This window comes from Hirundo rustica, chromosome Z (genome assembly GCF_015227805.2).
Source record: "Hirundo rustica isolate bHirRus1 chromosome Z, bHirRus1.pri.v3, whole genome shotgun sequence".
NCBI classification, from domain to species: Eukaryota; Metazoa; Chordata; class Aves; order Passeriformes; family Hirundinidae; genus Hirundo; species Hirundo rustica.
In genome coordinates, this window is record NC_053488.1 from 12526470 (window position 1) to 12548926 (window position 22457).

At 42.3% G+C, this 22457-nt stretch overlaps 1 protein-coding gene across 6 annotated transcripts in view; it reads left to right on the plus strand.

The window, feature by feature from the left end:
• The first annotated feature begins 12218 nt into the window (after positions 1–12218).
• ANKRD55 (ankyrin repeat domain 55) overlaps positions 12219–22457 on the plus strand; it is a 46872-nt gene continuing 36633 nt past the window's right edge. For 3 of the 6 annotated variants that reach the window (XM_040090081.2, XM_040090083.2, XM_040090087.2), the window contains exons 1-3: positions 12262–12602; positions 19579–19701; positions 21516–21646. In XM_040090081.2, coding sequence (XP_039946015.1) covers positions 12563–12602; positions 19579–19701; positions 21516–21646 — 294 coding nt within the window. In that variant the 5' untranslated portion in view covers positions 12262–12562. Of the gene's footprint in view, positions 12603–19378; positions 19416–19578; positions 19702–21515; positions 21647–22457 lie in introns of those variants that run through there. The other 3 variants (XM_040090085.2, XM_040090086.1, XM_040090084.2) reach the window with 3 other exon arrangements.

The following is a 22457-nucleotide window of genomic DNA, read 5'->3' on the forward strand; positions in this document are numbered from 1 at the left end:
TGGTCATTCCTCAAATAAATATTACAGAATCAATTCATTTTGGGTAGACAAATATTCTTTTCTTTAATTATATTCTCCTCATACATGCTGATTTGTATTTTAAAAAAAGATCAGTGTAAAGCATGTAAGGAAATCAATGCAGTTATATGGAATATGTGTGTGTGTATATATATATATATATATACACACACACACACACACACACACACACATTTTGTGTTTGTAATTGACATGTTTGTAATGCTGAGAGGAAAAAATACTGCTGTAACATTATGAACACCAAAGCTATAAGGGTGTTACATATTTTCATGTACGCTCCATATTCAAGGCCAGCAGCTACCAGTATGATCGCAATCATCATGCAGTAATCAGAGGCCATATCATTCACTGTAAGCTCTTGGTGCTGATTCTTATGGGGATAGGAGAAAAGTGGGTGTGCTGCCTTGTAATGTGGAAGGGATAAAACCCAAGGGCTATAATTTTTTTCCCTATATATTCCAAAACCACACAGTTTGTAAAAATCTACACGTAGGTTTTTTCAGAGGTTTTGGATTCAGTTACTGGAATCATAAAGCCAATATCCTATTATTTCTAACGATTATTATTTTTCTTATTGTAATACATAGGAGTCAACTGCAGATGGAGCAGTTGCAACTGCAAGGTAATCTCCTATACAGATGCGCCCTCCCAAGCAGCCCCTGCTCTTTTAAGCAGTCTATTGATTCAACACAGTAACATCTCAGCTCGTTTTGCATTATGCCTTAGAGTTTTGAAAAGGCTGCTTTTGACATATACTTCTTTAAACGAGTTCCAAATGTCAGTGCTACTCTTAAAATCATTGGTCTCTCTTCAGAAAAGTATGCTTTATCACAGATTATAGGCATTAGAAAATAAATTATGGAAAAGACCTATGATATCATCTTGTCTCTCCCTCTGAGCACAGGGTTGTTCTGTACAATATGTCAGACAGCTTTGTTCTTTCAAGTTTAAATTACTCTCAGGCTTTCATCAGACTCTTTTACAGTCTAATTTATCTTACTATCATGACATCTATCCAGATAATCAGCCTACATTTTACTATGCTGTGTTTCATCCCATACTTTTGAATTGGCCTTCATTCAAAGTAAAGAATCAGGATTTCTTTGAGTTCTGTTTTCTTAGGAAGTGTAAAGAATTCTGGACTTAAGTGGACAGAAAATGTAAGTGGGTCTCAAGTGCGTACAACTGAAACTCTCTCAAACAATAAAGGGGCTCACCATAATACAAACATCTCCACCTCTGAACTATTCAGAGCAAGAAATGTTAGCCTTTTCCTAATAGTTTTTTTCAAAATTAGCTTTCTCATTGCAATTTTCTGGTTTGGTTTGGTTTGGTTAACTGCAGTCTGCACACATCTTCCATTCAAATACAATAGGTACGTTTGAATAGCAGTTGAATAGACACAATTACTTCTACAAAGTTGTGTCTATTGTGGACTTTTCCTAACAAAGACTTTTTAATTGACTGTTTTAAAAGCACATCTGTGATAACATTCATGTTTGCACTGTCATATACTCTGCAGCATCCTACCTCCAATCTTGGTTTCACACAGTCACCTGTCTTCCAAAGCATTCTGCTTCATGCACCCACATGCCCTTCAGAAAAAATCTAGTAGGCACCCACCCTAATTAACAAGAAGTGTTATCTAACTAATCTCCTTAGAGAGCATAATCCTGATTAAAATGTCCAGGTGACCAGTATTTAATGGGATGAGTAAAAATGTAGATCTAAAGAAAATCTGTGTTTTTAATTGGCCTCAATAAAATACTGGGTTCTAATTCTGAAGGCTGTTTACATATAGCATTAACTAAAAGGAAGCAGGAGACTTCACAATACTTTTAAGTCAACTGCACCATCAGTACCTTTTCAACTAATATATCACCAGAGATGTCAATGGTACATTGATTAGGGTGACCACTATATACGTGTGTGTAAATGTGTATGGGGTTGCTGTTTCCAGATATTTGTACACACAGATGCATGGACTGGCTGTTGTGCTGTTGTGTTTATGGGATGCTTAGCACCCAAAAGAGAGAAGTGCAGCCGGAAACACCAAATTAGTTGTATCTTTCGTACAAAGAGAAAAACCAACACTTGAGGAATGCTGTGCCTCATGAAACAATAGCTATACCTATGCCTACCTATACCTATTGCTTCTCTAGTCACTGTGCCTTTACTTAGTTTGGCATTGTGCACATACACTTTCTACTACAGTGTGTGGGCCAGTCACTCCTGGAATGGTATTTGCTCCAACTCCGATGACAACTCTTCAAAATACTGTCCTCCCTGCTCAAATTCAATTGTTGCAGCAGATTGCAATCGAAATGGCCTTACTCTAAGCTAGAGTTTGCCAGTGTTTGCTAAGCAATTTTAAGCATGCTAAGCTTTCTAGCCTCTTTACAGTCTAAGAACTTTATTGTCTCTCCTCTCTTGAGCACCCTTCTACAAGAAGAAAAGCAAACCCAAGATACTTCATAGCCTTTCTGGCATCATGAAAAATACTACTGGCAGGAATTTAGTACTATAACCTCTGCCTGCTATATTTAATTTGCTTTAGTAATTACAGATCCAAATTCATCACTGCTAAAAATCCATTGATTCCGCAGAAGACCCCGCTACAGCAACCTCTCCTCCAATTTTAAGTGGCTGCTGTACATACTCTGGCTCAGCTCTACATTGACAAAGAGGTCCTTAGAAAATGCTCATAGAAGTATCTCCATCCCATTCACTCTGCTACACAGATATTTATTCCAGGAAAAGTTTTCCATTATTTCATTCAGTTTATTTTATTTCACAGTGCTCAGTTGCAATGATTGACAGGGAAAATGTATTTGTTTCTACTGGAAAAAATCACTTTTCTTTCTACACTGTGGCAGATACCCACCAAATTCAACATCTGCGCTAGCTATGGGCTTCAGTAACATCTACATAAAAAGAGCCACAGATAGAACCTCAGAGGAAGGTAAGTCCCTGAGCACCACTGACAGAGCTCCTACACTTGAAAGCACCTGGTGCCCATAACTGCTGGAGAAGACTCTATGGAAGATTCCTATTTGTCCCATAAATATTGGAGAACCTGTAGTATCTTTGAAGATAAATGTCCTCAGTGCCTCTGTCATCCTGTAGCCTTGCGGTAGAGTTTTGATGAAGTGATTTCATGCGGCCCCACCTGAGCTGAGTTATAAACTTGCCATGAATTATGCAGAGATCAGTATAGCCATGAAGTGGATTGGGGAGGCTGCACAGCTGCTCTCCTTGCATGTGACATGAAGCATGTGCCACTTAGGAGAAGCAGGGACAGTCTCCTGCCCCCCTCCCCACCATCCACCAGCAAATCCTCTCCTGGATTAAGCCAGTTCAGTAAAAGGTTGTCTGTTATCTGGCTTTATTTCATGCAGATTTCCTTTTTTTTTTTTTTCTGCGTCTGAGCCCTCTGCAATGCCTTTTTGATGAACTTTTATAATCCGTCTTGGTTTCCCCTTAAAGACTGGTAAAGGCCCTACAGTGTGTTTGTGTGAAAATACAATGTGTTTGTGTGAAAACACAATGTGTTTGTGTGTGACTGTGTCTGCATGTGTGTGGGTTTGCAAATCTCAGTAGGCAAGTGACTGTAAACAATTTATTGTTTATCTTGTTTGAATCATCATCTACAGGCATTATGTATAATAAAATTTACATACTAAAATGCTTTCTGGAAATTGTAAAGCTCCAGCCTTGCTAGCATAAACTTAATTCCCTGCACAGTCAGATTTGTCTGAAAAGATTTATGCATACTTACCTCTTCTAGGTGGAAAAGAAAGCAGAAAAAATCCTCAAAAATGATATGATAATGGATATAATAATAAAGACCAATAAAATTTCTCCCTCATCCATAGAGACTCAGGACATTTTCATGGCTTGCAGACACGATTTCATAATCATGCAGCTGCCAAGACAGTTGTGGATTATAACCAACCCCACAGCCCACAGTAAACCAGCTGTGAAATAGAAAAAATTATTTGCAAAGGATTCCTTTACTATTAAGCCCACTTGAATGTTAGCACAAACAAATCAACATGCTTTTTCACATACTTAAAAATATATTGGCCTATGCCGTAACATTCACTTTTTCTAAAAATGAAACTGCTTTTGTTAATTACTTCTATGCAGCCCTATCCACCTCATGTAATGTTGCAATGAATAGCTTAGGACTTAGTGATTGTCAAAGTAATTCTTTCCAGTTACTTTGAAAAAGAAAGAAGCTATATAACAGGTAAAAGTGCTGTAACTTAAAATAATTCAAAAACAGAAACATGCTCAAAGAATTACAAAATGCTTCTGTCATCAATCTGTCACACAGCAAATCACAGAACAAATTTTAGTATTTCTCTTGGTTTTTACCAAGGTTGTTCAAGTTGCTTCACAAAATGCCAGGAAGGGATGAAGGGATATGGGTCTGCAGGTTGTTAATTTTAAGGGCTGAGGTTAGTGAAAAGTCAGCCATCACCACTCTTGAGAACTTCCCACTACACTTACCTCCCTGGTACTAGGAGGCTGGCTGGGTGACCTGGCTGCACTGGGCAGCTGCTCCCAGCAGTGAGGGCAGAGCACGGTGCAGAGACCCTGGACAGGATGGGGACATCCTCTCATCCCTGTATCCCGTCCACCAGCCAGCAGCAAGCACAGCCAGCAGTCAGAGGAGTGAGCGAGAGCCCAAATCAAAAGGCATACAGTCTGATGGGAAAAACAGAGTTAATAATGGCACAAGCAACACTTGCTTCCCTGTATATTCTCTCTTGCTATCCTGAGCTTGCCGTAGACACCTTGTCTAGGTAAAGAGCTTGGGCTCTATAAACACAGATGATTCTACAGCTCCTTCATACACTCAGAATGAAAGTAGGCCCAGGGGCATGGAAATTTGCTGCAAGCTGGTGGGGAGCTTTCTGGGAGCACTGGCCGGCTGAGGAGCCATGCTGGCCTCAGGGTGCTGTACAGAAAGGCAGCTGCTGCAGGCACAGACCCTCCCTGACGCCAGACAGCTGCTGGTCTGCCCGCGGTCACCAATGTACCCCAGACAGGCTGGACATGCAATGTCCTTGCCACTGCTGACAGCTTCTGCCATGAAAGCTGTCTTTTCAACTAGCTGAGACAAAGCAACATCATTTTCCCACAAGCTGTGTCTCCAAAGAAGCAGTGCATGTTTCTTTAGCCTGCCTAACCAGACTGAAAAACATTTCCCTCTTTCTGAAAAACATATGAAGTGGAGCAGTTTTGAAAGGAAGGCCTGTGCTTGTCTAACCTACCGAGCCACAGAAAACCCGGCATGCATCACAGCACACTGCTGTACCCCAGGCCATGTGGCATAGCGTCCTGCGTGGAAGCTGCATCTCTTTCAGCTGCAGCACCTCCTCTTGTCCACTCTCATGCTCCGGTTCCTGCATCACATCTATGTGTGTAATCCGTTAATTACTTCTGACCAATGTACATGGAGGTTTGTGTTACATTTCTAGCAGAAAATGTAATTATTTTTCCCATGCATATTTGTTGTATATAGTGGACATCAAGCTGAGAAATGTGAGATTGCATGAGTATGATGCTAGGCTTAAGCTAAAAAATCAGGCTTATCAGGCTTATTGTGTCAGAGCACAAATCAAGAGAGTTCATGCCTGTCCATCACACGCAGAATAAATACACACAAATATTCAAGTGGCCCCAAAGAGCTTTCCGTTTCTTCTGCCAGTTAAAGTATCCACATATTTTAAGGCCATGCTTTGACCCACTGAGATGGTTGTATAATCTCTGGAAAGGTCCCCTTTAGCTCAAAAATCATATAAAAGCCACTTGTCAGCACCAAAATATGTTTTCTAAATTTCTGTTGCACATTCATGCTAGATACCACAGTGAGAAATGAACAAACTTTACAACAGCCCTCCTTCAAACATCCACTCAAGTATTTAAAACTACATCAGTTCTGTATACAAACCTTTTTCTATTAATAACCAATGAGTATTATCACAGTATTATTATTCCCAGTAAACTGCAACAGCAGAGCCAGTTCAATCAGACTGCAGCAAAACAGAGCAATCTCCCAATTTAATATTTAACTAGTAAGGCCACCTTGCTCCCACAGCCAGGATATCAAGCACTCACCCGTCATGGCCATTTGGAAGCCCTTTGCTAGTCCCAGAACTGCTAGCCAGGTGTGTGACCCTGCTACGGCCTTCCATGGACCTCTATATTGTACTTGACCTTGGTCATTTTTCCTAACCTTTGTGTGTTCTTCTGTAGGTAAACTGGAAAATCTTGGGACCTCAAGAGTTTCAGGCTGTGTTTCAGTCCTGCATGACACCACAGGAACACAATGCCTGCTTGGCCCTCCCAAGGGCCGATTTCTGTTACTGTTTATTCCACAAGAATAAACAATACTGCCATAATTTCACCACAGCTATAGAAATAATTGTGCAGGTGAAGGGGGTGTCCATAAAGAGGTCTTGTAAGTCTGAGAATTATCACAGCTACAGCAAAGCAATAATAAATGCTGTTGCAATCTAGAGTTCTGATGGGTTGCAAATCTGATGCCCCTTGAACTGTGGTCATAGTGCAAATCCTCTAAAGGATCAGGTTGTTTAGCCCAGTGCACTTGGCTTTCTGCTGAACCTGCCTTTGCCTATTGAGCTGCTTAATTTCAACTTCTGACAGTGAGTGCACTACATATAGCGAGATACCAGTTAAATGTTTGCGTTTTTGTTTGAGTTTCATCAGCACATGTTTAAATTGCCACTTGTGCGTAAGAACAATGCCAAGCCTCAGACTTGCATGCTCCATTACTGCTAATGCACTTGTCACCTTGCAAACCTGAAGTAAAGCTCATAATCTTGGGTAAGATATCAGTAGGAGTCCCAGGTATGCAGGGAATGCAGGACTAAATCCTTTGTGTCATAATTTACAGTTTGCATGTTACAGACACCTTTTTTCTGTCTGTTTCTCATATCTGGGGCTATGGTGTACTTTGGCAGTGAAATGTAAAATAGTGCGAATCAAAGACTTTAATGGACATGTACCTTCAATTATCCCAAACACAAGGAATTAAAACCATGTTAAGCTCTTCCTGTATTTTACCAGTGCAAATCTACTATCACAAAGGTTTTCAGCAAGGCTCTCAAAGCTTACCCTTCATAGATGATTAGTCATGCTCTATACTGTTATTTGATATCTGGGACGGGACTTCATTAATTTGCAGGCATTCTTAATGCACTGCATAAGGTCAGAGATTACTAGTTTCCCACAAATTAACTTTTCTTCGTCCATTTAAAAGGATTTAATGGAAAGTAATATAAATGTTTCTACTTAAGAGCTGCTCCTTCTGCTTCGTGAAGCCAAGTGCTGATCCCCGACCACCACCTTCTGGAACTCTGAAGAATCACAGCACCGCACTGGAGACTCAGCACTGCAGGAGTCTGAAAAGGACTGGAGACCAGGGGAGTGGTTAGAGGAAATGTCATTCACTGCACACTTGTCCTGCAGGTTGCCAGACAACTGCTGGTGAGTGCCATTCAAACACTGGTTACCTGGCTAGGAGAACCTTTGATCTGACTTGGAACAGACACTTATTTTTTTTCCTTAGGTTATCTTGTAGAATAAACAATAACAGGTTTTTTTGTTTTTTTTTAATAAATATAAAAGTGAGCATTTGCACTGAAATTTCTCTTTAGCAGTGTAACACCAAGGAAGTGTCACACCCCATCTCCAGCTGCCTGGTGTCACAGATAGCGTGTGTACCCACAACAGGCACATCAGAACCGTGACTTCCCTGACTCAGCAAGTCTCCACACCCACCCCATCTGCTCCTCCACAGGTATGTCTGGTTCAAGCACACTGACAGGCTTATCAGACCAGCCTTATTCCATGCCAGAGACACTGAACACAGCTTTATACATGGAATATCATGAGGAAGTTTTTGAAAGGTAGCAAGAGAAAGCTACAGCATGATTAGGATGATAAGCTCAGTGAGAGATTCTCTACTCCTTATGAAGTGGGCACACCACTCCTAGGAAAAATATTTAATTTGGTTTAATTAATTGTAATCAGATTATCCTTTGGGAAAACAGTACCCATAAACCCAGCAACAGTTTAACAGTCCGTAGAGAGGACTTTCAAGTGCATTGGCTTGTTAGTAAATCTGTTTCACTAGGTGCTACTGATATCCCAATAAGTCACACCATAAGAGATGCCATGATCCCATCAAAGTCATGGGCAAAAAGTCATATTGACTGAGCAGAGGATGTATTTGGCTTTCAAAAACAGGGAGCGAAGTAGAGTAGGTCCTCACTCTATCTTACATTCCATGTGGGTACCTCTAAGATTTGGCTGTGACTTTATTCTCCTTTCTCTGGTCACTGTTTATCAGCTGACATTTCAAGGGAGGTTTTGTTCACTTACAGCAACCTAGATCAGTTCCCACTAGCAAGCACAGCTGACTCCTTCTGCCTAGTTAGTGGTGTGACTTTCTCCACACGTCTGAGCTTGTTGCTAACCTTCCAGACAGAAGCAGATGGAGCTCAAAATCACATGAGAAGTTAATATTGTACTTTAAATAGTACATAGCATCGTATTTTAAAACTTAACAATCAAATTACTAGTGGATTTCAAATAGAAACTGGAAATGAAAGTAGATGGTATCCCTCTGCTAATTTTTGCTTCCATTCTCTGGATTGCATGCTTACCAAGCAATACTGAGGGCGTGAGTATTAAGGCTTGTGACAGGCCCGTGAAGAAAGCAGGAAAGCACAATTTACGGCTGGAGCTGCCGCCTCCGAAGTGCTGGCTGCTGGCAGAGCTCCTTACAGACGGGGGCACTGCTGCTCCAGGCGCTTTGCAAGGGGAGAGGCTCAACTTTCCTCCAAAGCAATGGCTGTGTCATTGCTTCAAACGGATACAAAACCTTTGCTCATTTGCCAGTGTCCTCCGCAGAGGCAAGAGATGTGCAAGCTGAGCTTCTGCTCGCGATGGCAATGTGGAGCAGGAGCTATCAGCTGTGAGCACCCATGAGCTCTCAGCCTCTGCACTGCCAGTTCTCAGCCCTGCTCTGCACCCCAGCAAAAAACATTTACAAAACACTTGAATATATGTTTCACCCACTCTCTGTGGTTTCACCACAGCTTTTGCATTCACCTAATAAACTACAAGGGGGAGAGTTAACTACCCTGCATACAGCAAAATGCTGATGCAAATGTGGGCAAACAAACATGCAAAAAGAATGCCCATGATACTCTGATACTCTCTCTTCATTTTTCTGAACCACTAAAAAACTTCCCAAAAAAAAAACCTACTTCTGATAGAATAAAACGTCAGGAACATTTTTCTTAAATTAAAGAATAATGAAAATTAACAATATCAATGTTACAATCTTTATCTGCTGCCTATACTAGCCTCTAACTCTTCTGTGGCTTTGTTGTCTTTAGCCAGAGTTGCTTTCATAGGCACTGCACACAGGAGGCCATGAGGAATTTTGAAATATTTATTTCTTCTAAAGAAGCAATACAGAAAGTCAGTGACTCAAGCCCACCTCCCAAATCTCAGCTTTTTTGGCAGCATCTAAGCTGTGATATATCTAGTGATATATATAGTTGAGGCACAGAACTGTGTTCACCTGGTGCTCATATCTACATGGGGAAAGGTGTTTTGTGAAAGCATTGGCCTTACTTCCCTTCTGATGGAAGAAGAGGGGAGAAGATGCCAGCCCTCAAACACAGGAGACACCACAGTTTCCAGTGCATGAAACCACGGCAGCTGCAGACACCGGTCCCAGAGGAGGTGCCTGGTTCTCATGCAGCTGAAGGCAAGGTAAGCCCCAGGCAAATGTATACAGTATTATAGGGAATACTGTGGCACACATGGGACACAGAAGGAATCAGCTGCCATGTGTTTCTTCCCCGAATTCCCTGGCTGCATACCTGCATTGCACCTCACTCCCAGGGTAAGGTACTGCAAGAGTGAGACTGAACCAGTAATCCCACTGCCCACTGCCTTCATCGCAGGAGCAGAATGAAAGGACAGGGACCCAGTAACAGCAAATGGGCAAGTAAAACTGTGAGTATTTAATTGACTGAATTAGGTAGAGGAGGGAAGGGAATCCAGGACCAGAAATCATGTGCTCACAGAGGCCAAAGGCCTCTCATGACACGAGGAAAGAAAAGGTCACTAGGGGCAACAATTTGCAGGTCAAAATTCCTGACCAGAGTTATGTCTCCAGTGCCTCCACCATGAAGTCAGCAGCCGTGGCAGCTGTTTGAAGAGTCAGTGTATTAGACTAGACTAGACTGGACTTCACCTGCTGTTGCCACCCCTGGAGCCACCCTCCCACCGAGATGCCAGCTGGGAGCGGACCATCTGCATGAGTAATACTCTGCTCCCAGATTGCATAGACAGCACTTGGAACATGGTGGGTCCCTCCTCAGTACAGCAAGGTCAGCCTGAGACAAGGCAAACAAAACAATCAGCAGTAGAGAAAAGAGAAACAGCTTATCTCTGGATCCTCTGTCCTACCACATGCCTCTACACAGTTAATCAGACCAGCAGATCATACTGCCACATTCTGGACAGTGTCAGCTCTGGCACTTCATTCCAAGCTGTTGAGTCCGTGTTGCTTTCTGGACCATGCAAACCTTTCCTAAACGCATAGTTTGAATTTATGTTCAGAACCAGGTGCTTGGGATGTGAATGAGCTCCAGATACAACTCATGTTGTATCCACATTTATGTCTCTAGGATGTGCTGTAGTCATAGGAATTAGTTAAAACACCAGAGCAGAAAAAATACAGCAAATAAAGTGTAAGGGCTTCTTAGGCTGAACAAACATAGGCATAGCTTTAGTGTAAGTGCTGCCTGCATTTTTGGACCCAAAATACCTTGCCTTACCTAAGTTTCATATATTTCTTTTACTTAGCAGCAATTAAATGTCTCTTTCAGTGCACCAGTGCTGAGTAAGCTTATTATGCCCCTCCCATTCACCAGTCAGTGCTGATGATCTAGTTTTCAAGGTAAATTCTAAATCAGTACATCCATTATTCTTTGTTTCATATAAATAACATAGCAAAAAGCAGAACTCAGCAGGGTCCTGTCCCCTTAAAGTAAAAGGTCTGAGTTCTCAACTTTTTAAGCCAGAGGTCTGATCAAAAACAAAGTGTGAAGACAGTTTGGCAGTACTGGGTTTGAAGTTACAGACCCTGGGTCTGACATCCCCTGTTGCCATGGTTTAATCTAAGCCAGCAGCCCAGCCCCATGCAGTCCAGAGTGGGATGGGGAAGAGAACTGGAGGAGTAAAAGTGAATTAACTCATGGGTTGAGTTAGAGACAGTTTAATAGGAAAAGTAAAAGCAAAGCAAAACAAAGGATTTATTCACCCCTTCCATGGGCAGGCAGGAGTTCAGCCAACCCCAGGACAGCAGGGCTCCAACACACAGCTGTGACTTGGGAAGACAAACGCCATCACTCTGACAATCCCCTCCTTCCTCCTCGCTCCAGCTCTGTATGCTGAGCATGCCACCGCAGGGAATGGCACACCCCTGCAGTCACCTGTGGGCAGCTGCCCTGGCTGTGTCCCCTCCCAGCTCCTTGTAACCCCTCCAGACTCCTCGCTGGTGGGACACGGTGAGGAGCAGAAAAGGCCTTGCAAGAGCTGCACACTGCTCAGCAGTGACTAAAACATCCCTGTGTTATCAACACTATTTCCAGCAGAAATCCAAATCACAGCTCCACACCAGACGCTGTGAAGAAAATAAATTCTACCCCAGCCAAAACCAGCACAGATGTGCACGATGTATCTACTGCGCTGTGCTATTGCAGCTAGCACTGTCCGCTCCAGCCGCAGTGCTTTGCTCTCAGTTACTGTCCTTTCGTTGTCCCTTGACTAACCCTAACCAGTTCCAAACTGAGGCGGGAAGGCCCCGTGAATTGTGTTCCCTGCGCTGGTGCTCACTCAGGTGGTATCCCTCCCCGTGCTCGGGCGGAGGCGGCGCGGGCTGTGGCGAGCGGCGGCCCCGGCTGCTCTGCGGGTCCGTGGCGAGCGGCGGGGCTGTGGCGAGCGGCGGGCCCGTGGCGAGCGGCGGGCTCGGCTGTTCTGCGGGCCCGGCTGTTCTGCGGGCCCGTGGCGAGCGGCGGGGCTGCGAGGCCCCGCGCCCGCGGGCGCTCTGCACATGCTCCGTGTGCCAGCGCGGGCCCCTCACGCTGCCCTGGGCGCGCTGCCGCGGCTGCGGGTGCTCGGAGCCGCTCGCCGGCTCTCCCACTCGCTGAAGACGAGTGGCGTTTTTCAGAATCTCAGATAAGCTTCCAAGGGCTTCTTTTTAAGAGAGTCCTTAGCAGAATATGTTTTCCATCAGGCTCTTGCCTTGGCATCAAACTGCGGCCGTAAAGCGGGTTTAATTCTCTGAGGGGAAGACTGGTGACAGCTGTCGTTTCACTGTGTACTGTAATATATGAGATTGTACCCTGAAAACCCTGGAGGTGGCATTTGTCTGGTCCGATTGTGAATAATGAGATAGATCACAATGGATTTCAGTTCCTCATCTGTGTTTGACCAGCACAAAGGTAAGTCACGTGCTACTAATTTCAAAATCCTCTGGTCCTCGAATGCGTCCCATGCAAATGTACTGAGGTTACTTGACAGAATCAATAACATGAATTTTTCGGAAAGATTAGGTTTATTTTGGTTTCATGTAAAGGAATTTCTTCCATCAGTTTGAAACTGGACAGATATTTCAGTCTATTGCTACAGTGATTTCTAAAAATTAATTTTCAGGAGAATAGCAACGGCATCTAGTTACTCTTATGGTTAGCACCGAGAGATGTATATATATATATTTATTTTGTATATTGGCTTTCTTGTGGTTAGAGATATTAAAAACAGTTGCAGTACTAGCAAACAGCAGTTTAAAGTGGAGTAAAAAATTTAAGAAACAGCTGGTTTTCATAAGTCTACGCTAAAAGGACTAGAAGCTGACAGGTGAAATACTTTGCTTTAGGAAATTTGCGTGTATAGGTGAGTATTGCCATAATTGCAAATTTAACATATCACTAAAATCCCCAGCACAAACATTTTCTATATTGTAAGGTTGCTGTGGATATACAGATGTCTCTTTCTTGTCTACTTTGATGTTAAATGTTAAATTTCATGTCTTTATTTGCCAATACAAGGTTTTATGTCTTATGGTTTAATCCACTTCAAGTGTAGTGGCATTCCTTTTATGTTCCCAAAGCAGGAAGCATAATCATTGTTTGATTATGCCTGTTGCAACAAATTTCTTGTTTAGGTTGGCTTACCAAGCAATATGTGTGCAGACCTGCAAAATACCTGAGCTGACGTGGCCATGCAGGCCCCACAACAAAGGGGCTGACTGTGGAACAAAAATGAAAGCAGGAGGAAAACAAGGCACTGCTCTTTGCGCAGCTGAGTGCTACAGGTTGTACTTTTATGCTTGCCTACACTTCTTTGGTGAACCCAAAGTGAATACAGTCCGTATAAAGTGGTGGGTTGATGGCTGCCTTTCAGCCACAGCAGCACTTCAAAGCACAAGCAAGTCTTGTGAGTACTTTTCTACATCAACCCAGCTGGAACCCCCATGTAGTGGGGGACGAAACTGTGAAACTGAGTGACAAGAGAGAAGAAAGCTACTAGCAACAAGTATAAAGGAGAAAGGGAAGTGCAGTGGTAGGAGGGGGTAGAAGGAAAAGAAACAGGTCTTCCTAAATCATATGTGAATGACGTAAGGAGCATTTTTCCCAGCAGGACAGAGGTGTGGGGATGACTTGCTTCTGCAGCTCTAAACAGCCATTCCAGCCTCTGCTTCTGTAGCACTGTGAGTGGGGAGGCAGAGGTAAAACCCTGCATGCTCAGTGCCATCGGGATGGCTGCCAGGGAGCCAGTGGAAGTGGTGCCAGAAATGAGGCTGCAGTATCAACAGGGCTGGGGACGGCAAAGCCAAGTCTACAGATGGCTTAGGGGGCAGAAAGCAAAGCAGGAGACCATGGACCCAGACGAGTTTATCCAGATAGAAGAGATAGGACTGGGAGGCAACACTTGCCTATACCTCCCCTTGCTCCTGATCTGCACCCCATCCTGCTGCCAGGCCACTCTCCACGCTGACCCATCCTAGTTTCTGTCCAGAATCACCTGCAGCCTGTGTCACTCTCCACCTCCGTCAGCTCCCCTGCCAGAAGGTTTCTTCACTATACATTCATCATCTCTGCTTCACCGGTGCTGCAGGAATGTTTGCTCACTGGGTGATTGATTTGTGATTTACTGTGTGCCTTCTCTGATAGCTTTGTGGTAAGTGGATGGGGAGCAGGAGCACAAAACACAGTGATGGGATACTGAGCTCATTGATTACCATGTGAAGAACACTCTATTCTAAACTTACATGTACAGTGGATTTTGTCGAAATATATCTTAATGTGTTGGCACATTATTGATTTAAGCAGGCATAATTTTTTTAGCAAGAAGTCTTTCATTGCAGCAATTTATAACAATGGAGGAATACAAACTATCTTTCAAACACACTAAATTTCTCTCTGTTGGTCCAAAAAAATAATTCAGCTTTCCCCAAAACCCCTTTTTTCTCCATCCCACACCTCAGAAGACTCTCTCAACTAGAAATAAAAATAAATCCCCAGCATTCCAAGTTTGAAAATCATATTGTCTCCTTGCAACATGTCTTACAGTAGTGCTCAATAATATCTTACAATACTCAAAATAGTAACAGGAATGTGGGATTTACAGAAGGCAAGCAGAACCAGAAACCCCTTCCCTCCTATTATTGCTTGGTGCCATTTAAATAAATGTGTGCTGTTTCTGATTTCAAATGTTTACTAAATAAACAGTGAAGCCAGACAAAGGCCTGTACTGGTGCATGCACTGCCAGGCACACACAGGGATTATTACTTCCTTAAGAGTTCAATAAAAATGCAGTAGTAGAGAGTAAGCTGTGGTTTTCAAAAACTGCACTCATCCACCTCCCACTGACCCTTTACACTGACATGCTGAAAACAAATAAACTACCCAGTATTGTGTCCTGACAACAAGGTGTAGAAAATCACATATAGCCTTTGGCTAGTGGTGGGGACAAGAGGGATTATGAGACAGAGGGTAGTAAATTACATGCACAAATATTTCTTCCTCACAATGAATGTGAATTATCCTATTATTCTGTCTTCAATTTTTAGTATCTTGGGGTTTAGCAAGTCCAAAATCAACCATTGTCAAGACCACATACAGCAAGCTCCAGCAAATTTATTTAGAACTTAAAAATCCAATGCACTAGAAAGCATGCACTTACGTATACCTAATGTGCACTTTGTAAAACAGCACATCAGCCAACATCAAAAATCATGTAAAACATGCGTTCTTCATAGTAGGGTCAGAGGAGAATTAATGTAATGAGAAACACAATTTCGTTGCTCTGAATCCTGTGATCACTCTGTTGTCTTTTTATAGACCCCCTTTTCTGACCAAAAGAAAATTACCTTGCCTTGAATAAATTATATATTCTTAAAATGCTGCAGCTTATTTCAGATAGATTGGTGTCTAACTTTGATTGTTTCTGAGGATTTTAGCACCACCCTGTATATCATTTAGTCTTTTCTTCCAGATCCTTCTACACCACTGCTACCAACCTGCAGTTTCTCCCCTGCCTTTCTCTGTACCCAAGCACTTAAATAGATCTTCTGCCTTTCTCAATCTGACTGACACGTTCCCTTCACCAGTATTACAGCAATTCTCTAAAATGTAAAATGTATTTGAAATGAGACCAGTACTTACTGGCATTTATAGAACTGCAAGATAATAATGGGAGTAACTCTTAACACATTAGAAGATGAAGATTCAGACATTTAGTTGTTCACAATCCCTTTCTGCCATGTGGTGCTTGTGCCCCAGCCACAGCCAAGCCCCCAGCCTGGTAAGATCACACGGGGGGATACACAAGCATTCAGTACTTCACTGTTGCCTTCTGCAAAACGCCCACTCTCTGAACCATTGCTCTTCTGCCCAGGAAGGTATCTTCAAAAATAAATGTCCTACTAGCTTTTGTCCGTATTTCTCCATTCCTTGACAGGGTAAGCCAGAGGAAGATGAAGTAGTCATGTTGTTCACCTGGAGCCAGGTGAATCCAGCACAAATGACATCCAGGCTCTCTCAGCATTTCCTGCTTTTTGTCATGTGAAGCATCAGAAGACCATTTATCTGTCTTCCTTCTCACTCCCCATCCACAATCATAGAGGTCAAGACACCCCACCTGAAGTTGTGTCACCCTACAGAAATGGAGTTTGTCTCAGTCAACTTCATTCAGATCCCAGCATGAGTGCTCACCCATTCCTCCTGGCCCAGGCTCCCAGGCAGGGTGACACTCTGCTGCACCTGCCTCTCCTTGCTCTGGCAGCGAGGACTCATGGGTGGGGAAGTGTAAATCTTTGTGGCTTCATGCCACCATCTTTGAACAGGAATGAAACTGTGTTCTGCAAGAAGAGGCAGGAGCTAAACTTCATTTATTTTTCCTTCCATCCATTCTTCCTTCCTTCCATCCATCCATCCTTCCATCCATCCATCCATCCATCCATCCATCCTACTTCCTCTCTACATACAAAAGGATAATTGCTCTGGGGAAACCAGACTGAGACCAGCAGAAGTAAAGGGGAAGTATCTTGGTTTTATCTAGAGGAAAAAGGGCAGAGATACTCAGAGGCCCACATGAAGGAGTGCACCCTTGTCCTTATCTTCCTGCCACAGCGCCCTCCAGGTAAGCAGCTGCTCTGCTCAGGAGATGGAGATTTCCCTTGTGTGGCTAGATTTCCCTGCTCCTGACTCACAACTTGCATACTTAACACTACCTATGAGGCAAAAAAAGAGTACAGAATTTACATGTGTAATGCATGAAAGGAGGTGAGGGCACCTTTTATTCGCTGTCTACCTCAGTACATCTAGCAGTTTCTTTCCCGGTGCCAGCAGCATCTTCTCTGTACCATACCCACACAGTGGGTATGTTGTACCTGCACAGCTGTACACGACAGCAGCCACGAGAGGAGCCATGTCAGTGCTCAGGGCTGGTATCCCCTGTGTACCTCCAGAGACTGGACAGGAGGAGCAACACAAGTTATCAACCACTCAGACCCGAGCTTGCCATTAATGTGTTTTTGCTGAGTGTACCAATTGTGAGAGGTATCTTCGGGTCTGATATAATAAGGAAATATTATTAACTGGACCAGTGGTAAAGTCACTTTTTTTCCTTCATGTTCTAGTCACTGATGATGAGTCTCTGGCAGCAATGACTCCTCATCTCTCTGGATCTCCCAGGTCCACAGGACAAACCTTCTGAGCCAAATGAATAGTTGCCTCAGCAACAGACACCTCCACAGAATAAAAATCAAGTTAACATTTTTATTCACAAACTTCATGAAGTGTGTAATTTAAAATATGAGTTAGAAAAAAGAAAATAGATTAGATTATCTTTAGCTGAGGGGAAATAGAGATGGAATCTGTGGCAAAGGCAGATTAACATCAGTTTTTTAATTTTCCCAAACTCACAAAGTGTTCCAGCTTTGATAAACTAAACTGTTCCAGGGTAAGAGCAGACTGTGTTTCCATGGCAGCCAAATTTTGAAGTCCAGAGTGCTGGTTGCACCCAGTGAGAGAAGGTCACGTGGAGAATTAGGCTAGGCTGTGAAGCCCAGCATAGAGCTCATGCAGGTTCTTCTGAGACAGCGTCTGATAACAACATGAGTAGTGTGACTAATACTTTACAATAATATTTAAAGACCTTTTATCACTCAAAAAATATGACAGTGTTTAAAATATCATTTCTACCAATGTGTTACAAATAATGTAATATTTGATTATGATTGCAGCTTTATAGTAATTTTTCAGAGGTTTTTAAACTATCCCCCTTTTTTCTGCACAGTTTACATAATCCTGCTATCTCCAGAAGTTTGATAGTACAGATAAGTCACCAGTCACTTAATCTGTCTTTACTTTGATCAACTCTCTAGTGTGATTTAGGCATTTTCTTGGGCTAACAAGGTAGTGCAGTGGCTGGACAAGTGATATGTTCTATAGCTCTGACCCTGTCCTGGTTCAGCCTGGAATAGAGTTAATTTTCTTCTTAGCAGCCAATACAGTGCTGTATTTTTCATTAAATATGACCCTAATGTTGAAAACACAGTGCTGTTTTAGCTGTTCCTAGTTAGTGGTCACTCTAAATCCAGGACATTTCAGTGTCCCATGCTCTGCAGCAATCAGGTGCCCAGGAGGCTGTGGGAGCAGGGCCAGGAGAGCTGACCCGACCTGGCCAAAGGGATATTCCACACACAGACCGACACGGGCAGGGTGTGAGCTGGGGGGAGCTACTGCATGACAGGCTGGGCATCAGTCAGCAGGCGGCGAGCAACTCTGTTGTGCATCACTTGCCTTTCTTGGGTTTTGTTCATCTCTTTCTCTCCTTTTGTTGCAATTAATGATGATGTTCTGGTGGTGGTGGTGATGATGTGTTATTTGTTATTTCAGTTATTAAACTGTCCTTATCTTAACACCAATTTCACCATTTTCTGAATCTCCTTCCCACCCCACGGGGGTCAGGGCAGTGACGGAACATTGGGGTTATCTGGGGTTAAACCTCAACAGACCCTCAGCCATTGTGAACACTACAGCTCACTGCAGCTGTACTACTTTTTGAATTAATAGGGATCAGAAACATGAGACTGTTTCTGACTAATAATACATATCTAGAGCATTTTACCATTACATCAGATTTGACCCTGCACCAAAAAAATCTACTCTTTTGAATCCTAGAGTTAAGAGGTTAATAGTCCACTTGAAGCCAAAAGAGGTGTATGAGCATGGGATGACCAGTCTGAAAAGAAGTGAAAAGCAAAGAGGCAAAGAGAATCATTCCTTTTATTTCTTTAGAAAGAAAAGTCTGAGGAATGTTCCAGAACAGGTCCTGCAAGGCATCTGCTTTAAATAACAACTCACACTGTAGCTGCCAAACAAAATAAACCTTTCCTGGGTTCCAAGCAATAGTCCACTTTTCCTTTTTGCAGGAATTATCAACACAAGTCATGGCTGCCAGAAGTTTACTCTCCCGAGATGAGAATTCCCTTGGACATTGCAGGGAAGTGAAAAACCTCAGACTGGTGCTAGGATAACACTGAAATTGAAAACTTCTGAGTCCTGATTTCATCCTATCTCATAAAAGTGGAGCCAGAAATATTATGAGCTAGTTCAGTTATTGCATTTTTTTTCAAGTCACGTTACGTTAGTATGATTTCTTACAAGAAGTGGAAACTTCCCAGAATTTTTCCTAAGTCCTCTCAGTGTCTATGTTTGAAAGTTTTTGGAAGAAGTTATGATGAAAAGTAAGTTTCAGATGACTAACAAAAACCACAGTGCTGTTTAGATACACTTTGTTCCACCCCAAGTTACAGTCATTTAAACTCAGTGAGACAAGTGTCATTAGTTTCACTGTTTATCATTTGTACTTGCTCTCTGTTTACTCACGGATGTGCTCCTTCTCTGCAGCTGATGCAGCAGAAGAGATCGACTTGGCTGTGGTATACCAAGCAGCAGCTAATGGCGATGTCAGCACCCTGACTGCAGTGATCCGGGAGGATCCTTCCATCCTGGAGTCTTGTGACAGAGAGGGTAAATGAAGGCCGAGTTTGTTCTCAGGAGATCTGTTGCTTCAGCTTGCAAATTAAACTTTCCATTTTTTTTATTCTGATTTTTGTGTTCAGCAAATTATATTTGGTAGCAGAATATGGGAAATTTGAGTTATTTTTTGGAACAGCCACTGGAAATGCAGTTTGGATAATTCCTTCCCCCTGTAATTCTAAGATATTTTTATATGACTACAAATAAGCTGTTTTGCTATAATTAGACAGTACTTTACGATTTATTTAGTTTATCTTATTTAGGGAGATGCTGAGAAACTGCTGACATTTCAGGGGAGGAAAAAATACTTTTACCAATGGCAAATGACATACATTCTGCGCATCTCTAAAGCAGAGGTTATAGTATGTGTACAGTCATAGTTTGAATGGTTTTGTCAAGTAATTTTTTGCAAAAGGATTGGTTATACAATGTGCAGTTATCTAAATTATCTGTTTTATCTGTCAGGCTGTGCTCATTTTGTGTTCAAGTTACTATGTAATGTTATTGCAATTTATTGTACATTGGCTGGGTTTTATATGCATCTATTTCCTGAGTAAGAACCACAGACCTCTGGAAGCTGTTCTTAAGGACAACTTTTTTTTTATCAGAAGTATTTTTTACTTGCAGTTTCTTATAAAGGGTCCATATGAACACTGTCTTTTCTAATCTTTAACAGCTTTTACCAAGCTACCGATTTTTCTGACACCTGGCATTCTAAGTGATAGCTTTAAAACATCTAGTGGTTAGTAGGGAAAATTTACTCAAGACGAAATGGTCCCTGTTCGCTTGTTAACGGGAGGAAGACTAGGTATGAATGGTGGATGAAGAAGGTGGAGATGGACTGGCCAGGAGTACTTCAGCTCTGGAACTAACTTGTTTCCTAGGCTGTCCATGCAAATACAACCAAAGACCAGTTTTCCAGCATAAATCATACAGCTCATATCCTTGCACATCTGTCACGCTTGGCATCACCTCAGGTTGAGTAGCACATTTCCTCAGCAAACTCATTGAGTCCAGTAAAAATAATTATTCTTCAATTATATATGAAGTTTCTAATAGTCTTATAGTTTCTTACACTCATGTTTGTTCCCAGCCTAGTAATTTTAAATTGCCGTGTCAGATTCTGCAGGAAAATATCTTGCTGTTTATCAACAGTTAACAGAATGGAAGGAAGAGGAAGCAATTAAATGATACAATACTTCACAAAGAAATTTGAGTATTAGGTTTAAGTGTAGATTTCAGGGGGTTTACAAAACAGAAAAATTTTGCAGGATATTAAAAAAGTTCTCATAAAAACAGGAAATAAAATATCCTAGAGCAAATCCAGACTTCAAATTAAGTTGTTCTCTGCATAAAAGGCCAACTCACACTTTTATTCCTTTGCAAGGGACACAGCTTGATTTCGTAAGTCTGTTGAATACACTGACAGAATGAAGCTGGGGTTTGAGAAAATTAGGCATGCACCATCTGGCTGCTAGTCATTCTGAAGAATACCGTTCTCCAAAATGGTGTACCAAAGCCAAAAGTTCATTTTGGGAACTTATCAACAGAAAAGCACTTTTCCCTCCAGAAGCAGAGCTGACGAGGCAAAAGCTTTTGCTAATATAGTCATGTTCTTTTTAAAATCAGTGGTCAGTGACTCTTATAGAAGTTACTTCCTGACTAAAAAAAGCTGAGTACAACTATTGGGCAGTTGTCAGAGAAAGGATTTGTTAACTTCTAGTGTTCACATTAGAAAATAAGAAACTGTATCTTATAGGCATGACACAATTAAATTGTAAAATAAATTTGTCTTTCTTCCCCAGGTTGCACACCTTTGATGCATGCTGTGTCAGGACGCCAGGCTGACACAGTGAAGCTTCTGTTGAAGATGGGAGCCAATATTAATACTCAAGATGCTTGTGGACGTACCAGTTTATCTCTGGCAACTTATTTGGTACCAAGACTTGGGGGACAAGTGATGGGAGTAAATGTGCAGACCAAATAAGATTTCTGTTTATACTACAGGGGGAAAAAAAAAGAGCACAAAACATTTGGTTCTAGACAACAGTGAAATTGGTTTTGAAACTTCCCTATGATGCAAAGCTGGAGCAATTATTACAAGAGGATCAGGACTCATATCAGAGACTCCTGTCAAAGTGTACTTTCTCTTTTGGCTTATAAAATCAATGCAGATATGAGGGTCTTACAAGAAAATCAATTTTTTTTTTGGACACTGAAAGTCCCCTCTTGATCTTAATATGCAGATTGACTTCTCCCCCTTGCATACTCAGCGTTAGATATTTATGCTCAAGTGAGGGCTTCCCTATCTCAAATTCTGGTGATCTGCAGTCATGTGTTCTGCACACCACATGAGCCAGGGCATTGCTTCTTTTCACTGTAGTGCAGGACTTCAGATGGCCAGGTTGAGAGCTGAAGTCCAAGGTATTGCAGGGGCTGGTGTACTGGCTCAGATCATAAATATTGCAAGTGACAGGAGGGGCAGACATCCCACTGAGACGTTTGAGAAAGGAATTGTACTTAAGAATCTGAAGCGACAAGGATAGTCCTCTTCTCCTTAGTCTTCTACTCCTTGCAGGGGGTAATTCAGGTTTGAGAGAGAAAGTGGGGACCAAGTTAGCCAAGCAGACTGGGTTTCCATTATTAATTGGACAGAAAGGAGGGAGGAGTGTTCAGCCATGGCTGCACAGTGAGTTAAGCTGGATGACTGCCAGCTCATTTAAACAGAGATTGTGGCAGCCTAATTA